At 46.0% G+C, this 9,938-nt stretch overlaps 1 protein-coding gene across 1 annotated transcript in view; it reads left to right on the top strand.

Annotated features, from left to right (window-relative positions):
- Positions 1-9,938, top strand: part of fbxo38 (F-box protein 38) — a gene marked incomplete in the record, with an annotated part of 122,247 nt that overhangs the window by 67,353 nt on the left and 44,956 nt on the right. The window contains 3 exon segments of the mRNA XM_037675128.1: positions 4,058-4,223; positions 5,810-6,001; positions 6,113-6,268. Coding sequence (XP_037531056.1) covers positions 4,058-4,223; positions 5,810-6,001; positions 6,113-6,268 — 514 coding nt within the window.

Raw genomic sequence — 9,938 nt, forward strand, 5'->3', positions numbered from 1 at the left:
CGGAGAAAACTCATTTCGGCCGCTTGTATCCGAGATCTCATTCTTTCAGTCACAACCCAAAGCTCGTGACCATAGATGAGGGTGGGAACGTAGATCGATCGGTAAATTGAGAGCTTCGCCTTTTGACTCAACTCTCTCTTCACCACGACAGACCTGTACAGCGCCCGCTTCACTGCAGATGCTGCACCTATCCGCCTATCGATCTCACGCTCCATTTTTCCCTCATTCGTGAACAAGACCCCAAGAAACTTGAACTCCTCCACTTGGGGTAGGACCTCCTCCCTGACCCGGAGAGGGCACTCTACCCTTTTCCGGCTTTATTTTCCATAATGTAATGATAAAAATGAAACTTTTATATATTTCAGATTCATTGCACACCAACTGAAATATTTCAGGTCTTTAATTGTTTTAATACTGATGATTATGGCATACAGCTCATGAAAACCCAAAATGCCTGTCCTAAAAAATTAGCATATCATGAAAAGGTTCTCTAAACAAGCTATTAACCTAACCATCTGAATCAACGACATAACTCTAAACACCTCCAAAAGATTCCTGAGGCTTTTAAAAACTCCCAGCCTTGTTCATTACTCAAAACCGCAATCATGGGTAAGTCTGCCGACCTGACTGCTGTCCAGAAGGCCATCATTGACACCCTCAAGCAAGAGGGTAAGACACAGAAAGAAATTGCTGAACGAATAGGCTGTTCCCAGAGTGCTGTATCAAGGCACCTCAGTGGGAAGTCTGTGGGAAGGGAAAAGTGTGGCAGAAAACGCTGCACAACGAGAAGAGGTGACCGGACCCTGAGGAGGATTGTGGAGAAGGGCCGATTCCAGGCCTTGGGGGACCTGCGGAAGCAGTGGACTGAGTCTGGAGTAGAAACATCCAGAGCCACTGTGCACAGGCGTGTGCAGGAAATGGGCTACAGGTGCCGCATTCCCCAGGTCAAGCCACTTTTGAACAAGAGACTGCGTCAGAAGCATCTCGCCTGGGACTGCTGCTGAGTGGTCCAAAGTTATGTTCTCTGATTACAGTAAATTTTGCATTTCCTTTGGAAATCAAGGTCCCAGAGTCTGGAGGAAGAGAGGAGACACAGAATTCACATTGCTTGAGGTCCAGTGTCAAGTTTCCACAGTCACTGGGGTGCCATGTCAGCTGCTGGTGTTGGTCCACTGTGTTTTATCAAGGGCAGTGTCAATGCAGCTAGCTATCAGGAGATTTTGGAGCACTTCATGCTTCTATCTGCTGAAAAGCTTTATTGAGATGAATATTTCATTTTTCAGCACGACCTGGCACCTGCTCACAGTGCCAAAACCACTGGTAAATGGTTTACTGACCCTGGTATTACTGTGCTCAATTGGCCTGCCAACTCTCCTGACCTGAACCCCATAGAGAACCTGTGGGATATTGTGAAGAGAAAGTTGAGAGACGCAAGACCCAACACTCTGGATGAGCTTAAGGCCGCTATAGAAGCATCCTGGGCCTCCATAACACCTCAGCAGTGCCACAGGCTGATTGCCTCCATGCCACGCTGCATTGAAGCAGTCATTCATGCAAAAGGATTCCTGACCAAGTATTGAGTGCATAACTGAACATGATTATTTGAAGGTTGGCATTTTTTGTATTAAAAACACTTGTCTTTCATTGGTGGGATGAAATATGCTAATTTTTTGGGACAGGCATTTTGGGTTTTCATGAGCTGTATGCCATAATCATCAGTATTAAAACAATTAAAGACCTGAAATATTTCAGTTGGTGTGCAATGAATCTGAAATATTTGAAAGTTTCATTTTTATCATTACATTATGGAAAATAATGACCTTTATCACAATATGCTAATTTTTTGAGAAGGACTTGTATGTTGTTCTAGAACCTGAACATAGTTCTCTGCATTAATGGTGCCTTTCCAGACATGCAAGCTACCCATGCCACAACCGCTCATGCAACCCCATACCATCAGTGATGCAGGCTTCTGAACGGAGTGTTGATAACAACTTGGCCTATCCTTGTCCTCTCTGGTCCGGATGACATGTCGTCCCTGTGTTCCATAAAGAACTTCAAATCGTCACTCATCTGACCACAGAACAGTCTTCCATTTTGCCACACTCCATTTTAAATGACCCCTGGCCCAGTGCAAACATCTGAGCTTGTGGAACTTGCTTAGAAATGGCTTCCTCTTTGCACTGTAGAGTTTCAGCTGGCAACGGCGGATGGCACGGTGGATTGTGTTCACTGACAATGCTTCCTGGAAGTATTCCTGAGCCCATTCTGTTATTTCCTTGACAGTGGCATTCCTGTTTGAGGTGCAGTGACGTTTAAGGGCCCGGAGATCACGAGCATCCAGTAGAGTTTTACGGCCTTGACCCTTACGCACAGCGATTGTTCCAGATTCTCTGAATCTTTTAATGATGTTATGCACGGTTGATGATGATAACTTAAAAGTCTTTGCTATTTTACGTTGGGTAACACCATTCTGTTATTGCTGCACTATCTTTCTGCGCAACAATGGTGAACAATAACATCTTGGCTTCTGAGAGACACTGATACTCTGAGAAGCTCTTTTTATACCCAATCATGTTGTCAATTGACCTAATTAGTGTTAATTGGTCTTCCAGCTGTTCGTTATATGCTCAATTTCTTTTTTCCAGCCACTTATTGCTACTTGTCCCAACTTTTTTGGGATTTGTTGACACTGAAATTTTGAATCAACATATTTTTTCTTTAAAAAGTTACATTTACTCAGATTAAACTTTTGATCTGTCATCTATGTTATATTACGAATAAAATATTGACATTTGCCATCTCCACATCATTGCATTCAGTTTTTATTCACAATTTGTTTAGTGTCCCAACTTTTTTGGAATTTGGTTTGAATGTGCAGAATAATCCTCCTCATGCAGTTTGATATGTGTACAATTGAAAAGCCTTTTTATGCATTTGTAAAAGTTGTGGTACATCTGTGGATCTTATTGCAAACATATCTTGTACACTTGTGTGACTACTTTTGAGACTACCGGTAATTTATCTTTATAACTAAGTGCTTGGCTGTGTGTATGCAAATCTTTGGCTTTTACCAAACTTGGTTTAATTTGGCCACCGCAGCCAACTGACCATTAAACACTAAATTACTGTTTTCAATTTTACAGATATCAACTGAAAATTTTATGTTGGATTAGCTGAGATTAATCTGTATTTGTTGAAGAATTGTTAAGAATTCATTAACATTGAGGTGTAAGACATCGGCATTATAAGAACCCATCTTATCACCATCAAACTGATTGACCCACTATGTGTGTGTGCTACTTATGGGACTAAGTTTGTTGCAACTCCTTGGACTGATGAAGTCTTTTGGATGAAAGACGAAATGTTTCAACACAAGAAAAATGTCCAGAGGACCTGACTTAACTTTGTTGAACATGAGCAATATGTTTACAAAGTGTTTGTTTTCGGTGTATTGTTTTTATGCTGCTAGTGCTTGGTGTATTTTTATTAGTGTTTTTCTTAGTTCATATCTTAGATCTTATTGCTGTTTTTCTTTTACATTTTAATATTTTTGTTGTATGTAACTGGGGCCCGGGCAGCACGGTGGCGCAACTGGTAGAGCTGCTGCCTCTCAGCGAGCAGGTCCTTGGTTCAAACCCCGGTCCAGGGGCCTTTCTGGGTGTAGTTTGCATGTTCTCTTCGTGCATGCGTGGGTTTTCTCCGGGTACTCCGGTTTCCTCCCACAGACCAAAAACATGCATGTTAGGCTGATTGGTAACTCTAAATTGTCCCTAGGTGTGAGTGAGAGAGTGAATGGTTGTTTGTCTCGTTTGTCTCTGTGTGGCCCTGTGATGGACTTGCGACCCGTCCAGGGTGTACCCCGCCCCTCGCACAGTGATTGCTGGACATGGGCACCAGCGACCCCCGTGACCCAAAATGGAATAAGCGGGTAAAGAAAATGGATGGATGGGTAACTGGGGCCCTGTGTACATAATTTTGTTCCACCACAAGTACCACATATGGTGGAATGACAAATAAAGAACCTTGAATCCTTGAAACATTTTGTATCTTCTAGGGTTGTGCCAGAGTGGGTCTGAGTGCCGGCACTGGGATTGGTGTGTCCTCTGCTCTGGTCAGCAACCAGAACTCGAACAACGACAACAACCATCATCCCAACGAGGCCAACATGCCTCCTGCTGCTCCACCTGTCAACATCAACCAAAGACAGCAGCAGCAAAACGGTAGGTCCACCCCAGACCATCACGTTGAAGAAAACTGTAGTCCTGTATCGCCTTTCTCAAGACCAAATAATCACAACCTGTCACAAAACTGCCATCGTTAAGCAACATGTCAAAATCTGCCAGTTAAACAGGAAGTTATGCTTTAGTGAAGGAAGTTCTTCATCCAACTTTAAACTGTCAAAATAAGAACAAGTTCACGTCACTCAGTATTAAAAACTGACTTTATGCTGAGGGGCCTGGTCATAGACTGCCCCCACTGTGTCCGGGAGGAGTCTTTGCCCTGGATGGAGGCGTTGTACAGTTGAGGCGTTGTACAGTGATAGTAAGAAAGCTTATCTTTCCATGATGGCTCCTTCGGTTCCTCCTCTCCTGCTGCCTTAGACAGTCACTCATCAGGTCATCATGTGGGGCTTTCCTCCTGATGGTCTCAAGGATCATCGTTCAGTGTTTCCCCTAGTTAACATGCCATGGCGGGGTGCTCATCTCATCTGTGATTTTTGTTGATGGGGGGACAAAGCTTGAGAGAAGAGGCAACGTGAGCACTGCCTTTAGCTTTTTAGCTAGAGAGCCTGTATTTTGCGTCACTAGCTTAATGCTATGTCAGTGGGGGGGCAAGTTTGGTTTCGTAGGCGGGGTGCTCAGTTCTGTTGACGGGATGGGGCACCTCGCTTGTATAATGATAGGGGAAACACTGTTGTTGTTTCACCCTCTATGGTGGCTCTGAAGATCACTAGTCTTCTGGCCCCTCCAGTCCCAGGGGTTTGAAGATCACTAGTCTTCTGGCCCCTCCAGTCCCAAAGGTCTGAAGATCACTAGTCTTCTGGCCCCTCCAGTCCCAGAGGTCTGAAGATCACTAGTCTTCTGGCCCCTCCAGTCTCAGAGCTCTGAAGATTTCTAGTCTTCTGACCCCTCCAGTCTCAGGGCTCTAAAGATCACTAGTCTTCTGACCCCTCCAGTCTCAGGGCTCTGAAGATCACTAGTCTTCTGACCCCCTCCAGTCTCAGGGCTCTGAAGATCACTAGTCTTCTGACCCCTCCAGTCTCAAGGTTCTGAAGATCACTAGTCTTCTGATCCCTTCAGTCTCAGGGGTCTGAAGATCACTAGTCTTCTGACCCCTCCATTCTCAGGGGTCTGAAGATCACTAGTCTTCTGACCTCCTCCAGTCTCAGGTCTCTGAAGATCACTAGTCTTCTGACCCCCTCCATTCTCAGGGGTCTGAAGATCACTAGTCTTCTGACCCCCTCCAGTCTCAGGTCTCTGAAGATCACTAGTCTTCTGACCCCCTCCATTCTCAGGGGTCTGAAGATCACTAGTCTTCTGACCCCCTCCAGTCTCATGGCTCTGAAGATCACTAGTCTTCTGACCCCTCCAGTCTCAGGGGTTTGAAGCTCCCTAGTTTTCTGACCCCTCCATACTCAGGGGTCTGAAGATCACGAGTCTTCTGACCCCTTCAGTCTCAGGGGTCAGAAGATCACTAGTCTTCTGACCCCCTCCAGTCTCGGGGTGCTGGACTTGCTCTGAAACCCTCTGTACACTCTGTGTCTTGTTGAGTCTAGTTGCATATATTTTTTAATTGTTTTCTATAGAAGCAGTAGAAATAAATGGAATGGAGGAAGACGAGGAAGATGACGAAGACGAAGTTGTCTTTGAAGAAGAGAAAATGGAGGCGGAGCCTCAGATAGATTTGAAGGAATCAGAAGGTGAAGTAGGAATGGAGAACATGGCTGGGTATAGTCATCAAACTGGACCATCACAACCTTCTGATGAGGAACAAGCAGGTTTGGAAAATCTCTGTTTTAACTATAAAGAACAAAAATGTTACCTTTGTATTCACAACAGAACACTTCACGGTTTATTTATCAACTTGTTTAATGTTTTTTTACTGCTAGGTCCCAGTGGTTTGAGCAAGCAGAGCAGAGCAGCATGTGCTGCAGGTCCCAAACCTCCGGTGGTCATCTCAGATTCTGACAGTGAAGAAGAAGAAGGGCTCGTGTCAAGGCTGATGCCACCCGCGTCCTTTCAGCACCCAACGTCCTGTTCAGCAGGTGACTGCACAACTCCGCTCACACTCGGTCCACAACCATGTTGATGAACTCTCACTTCTGCCCAGCTTAAGAAAAGTCAACTTCATTTAGTCCCTTGAGATGAGACGGGTTATTCTCGAGAAGTACTTCTAGAACAGGGCTATTCAACTGGTGGCCCAGGGGCCAAATCAGGCCCACGGGTGAGCTCAGTTAAGCCCACGAATGGGTTCATTTTAAAATAAAACTAATAAAACAAACTTACTTAATGAGAATAACTGCTGATGTCCAGCCCTTGAGATCTTGGCTTTCAGTAACTGTGGGCCCCTGAGCAGTTTAGTTGAATAGCCCTGATTTAGAGGAATTGAAAATACCCTTCGTCTGACCGTGTGTCATTCCATCCATGTTGTGAGAATAACTTGGTGGGGGAGGGGGAGGGGGGGATGAGGTGATTACTTCCATTTTTGTGTGTGGCTACATCGAGGCAAAAGAGAGGTCATTTTAGAAAGGGTTGTCGCTTCAAAATCCAAGATGGCCACCACCACAGTGTGTATATTTACATAAATTATGAACTGATCTCACAGTGAACATATATCACAAGAGGTCATAAAGGCAGGAAACCTGCAGCACAAACTGAACATAGTCATTCATTCGTTTTAAGTATTCATTCATCAAATAACCATAACTTTATTACTTTACTGCACGTTCAAAGCAACACGACGACAGCGAGGGGTTGACAGAAACGTTGCTTGTTGTTAAACCGTCAGCTCCAACAAATGTCCATCTGGCATGAAGCTCTTCATATCAGCTGGAGAATTCAAGCTACTCTTTACACTTTGAGCCACCAGATGGCGACAAAACCACAGTGTTGAAAAGCTTAAAAGCTTTGAAACAAACTTCAGAACATTTGACCATGACTTAGTTTCAGAGATACTGAGGTAGAATGTGCTAGTAGCTGATAATAATCATCAGGTCTTTGTTACAACTCTGTCGTTTCTCACCTTATTTTACTGAAGATCTCCAAGATGGCCGCGCTCAGAGCAGTTGCAGCTTCACAGGCTCCCGGTACTATCCCAGTTTTTAGAAGTTTTGATATTGACTCTGTGCCTGACTCCGCGCGATTTATGCGTGTGAACTATAGCCGAACCGAACTGATGAGAATAGGAGCGGATTTGCCACGAAATATAGCAGAAATCAGCAACAAACTCAAAGCTACGCTCGGCAGAATGCAGATCTTAAAGTCATCTACCTGGAAGCTGCAGCAGAGGCGTTCCAGCGGGCAGAAGAGGAAGCGCTGCTCCCGGCTTAAGAGGAGAGGATGCCGGTCGGGGGTTATGGTGAGGCTACGAGCTAACGCTAAAGCCGGTAAACTCCCCATGCCGTCTCTCTTTCTGTCGAATGTCCGCTCGTTGGACAACAAGATGGATTTACTTCGTCTGAGAGCGGGCGCCTCAGAAGAGATGAAGAAGTGTGCAGTGCTTTGCCTCACAGAAACGTGGATTACAAGCGAAACGCCGGACACAGTCTTCCAGCTGGATGACATACTTTTTTTTCGAGCAGACCGCTGCAGCGAGCTAACGGGGAAATCACGGGGAGGCGGAGTGTGCATTTACGTGAGTAAAAGTTGGTCCACGAACTGTACTGTTGTAAATAGCTCATGCTCGAAGGCTTTGGAGCAAATAACAGTGAAATGTCAGCCACATTATCTACCCCGAGAGTTCACAGTGACTTTTATCACAGTTGTTTACATTCCTCCGGACGCTAATGCTAATGAATCACTACAGGAGCTTCATGATATCATCAGCTTGCTGCAGAGCAAACACCCCGAGGCTCTTTACATTGTAGCCGGAGACTTTAACCACGTGAATCTAAAGGACTGTCTCCCAAGCTTTAATCAGCATGTGACGATTCCGACACGTGGAGACCGCACGCTGGACCGTGTTTACACGAACGTAAAAGATGCATACAAAGCCGAACCCCGCCCCCACCTAGGACTGTCAGACCACATCTCAATCTTCCTGGCTCCTGCTTACATGCCCCCGCTGAGACGCTCCAGACCGGTACAAATGGAAGTTAAATGCTGGATCCAGGACAGTGGCCCCATACTGAGAGATTGTTTTGATCGAACAGACTTGCAGGTTTTCAGAGAAGCTGCTGAAAATGGAGGTTCGCTTGATCTTGACCAATACACATCCTCAGTTCTGGGTTACATTAGTACATGTACTGACACCGTCTCCACTATCAGAAATGTTAAAAGCTACCCAAACAGAAAACCTTGGCTGAATGCAGAGGTGCGTACCCTGCTGGAAGCCAGGAACACTGCCTTCAGGTCTGGAAACTCAGAGGAGCTGAGTAGGACAAGAAAAGAGCTGGTTGCTGGTATTAAGAGGGCCAAGGCCACATATGCAAAGAGGATCGAGGGTCAATTCATCTCACAAGACCATCGGAGCATGTGGAGGGGCATTAAGTGCATAACAGATTATAAAGGAAGGAGTGAACAATGCCCCAAAGACCCATCTCTGCCTGATGCCCTCATCAAGTTCTATGCACGCTTTGAAGACCCGAACAGACCACCCAGCACCAGACTCGCCTCACCACCGGACGAAGAGCATCTCAGCGTGACCTCAGCAGAAGTAAGGAGTACCTTCAGGAGGATTAATCCGCACAAAGCAACTGGCCCAGACAACATCCCCGGAAAAGTGTTGAAGGAATGTGCTGATCAGCTCTGTGAGGTGCTGGCAGACATCTTTAACACCTCACTTACCCTGGAGACGGTTCCCACCTGCCTGAAGACTGCCACCATCATCCCAGTCCCAAAAAGCTCTACAGTGACTGGTCTGAATGACTATCGGCCAGTGGCCCTCACCCCGATAGTCGCTAAATGCTTCGAAAAACTGGTCATGACTCACATCAAAACAAACATCAACAAGGACCCTCATCAGTATGCATACCGTGAGAACCGATCAACAGAGGATGCAATCTCCTCTGTGGTCCACACTGCGCTCAACCACCTGGAGCAGAAAAACTCTTACGTCCGTATGCTCTTTGTGGACTTCACATCCGCCTTCAACACCATGATCCCCCAAACCCTGATGGACAAACTATCCACACTAGGACTAAGCCCCTCCATTTGCAACTGGGTACTAGACTTTTTAACAAACAGACCACAGTTAGTGAGGATCCACAACCTCTCCTCCTCCACCACAACCCTCAGCACTGGCTCTCCTCAGGGATGTGTGTTGAGCCCCCTCCTGTTTACTCTGCTCACGTATGATTGTGCAGCTACCCATTCAGGCTGTCACATTGTAAAGTTTGCAGATGATACAGCGGTGGTGGGATGCATCACAAACAATGATGAGTCCAGCTACAGGCAAGAGGTGGAACACCTGGAGAGCTGGTGCAGAGAGAATAACCTTCACATCAATGTGAAGAAGACAAAGGAGATGATTGTGGACTTCAGAAGGAACAAAAACACCTACACCCCCCTGAACATAAGAGGATCTGCGGTGGAAGTGGTCTCCAGCTACAAGTACTTGGGTGTACACATGAATGACAACCTCAGCTGGAGCAACAACACCACCAGCCTGATCAAGAAAGCTCATCAGAGACTCTACTTCCTCAGACGGCTGAGGCGAGCTGGTCTGGGAAGCTCAGTCCTCACCTCCTTCTACAGGTGTGCAGTGGAGAGCATCCT

This window comes from Nematolebias whitei, chromosome 4 (assembly GCF_014905685.2).
Source record: "Nematolebias whitei isolate Nwh7 chromosome 4, NemWhi1, whole genome shotgun sequence".
In the NCBI taxonomy this organism is placed as follows: Eukaryota; Metazoa; Chordata; class Actinopteri; order Cyprinodontiformes; family Rivulidae; genus Nematolebias; species Nematolebias whitei.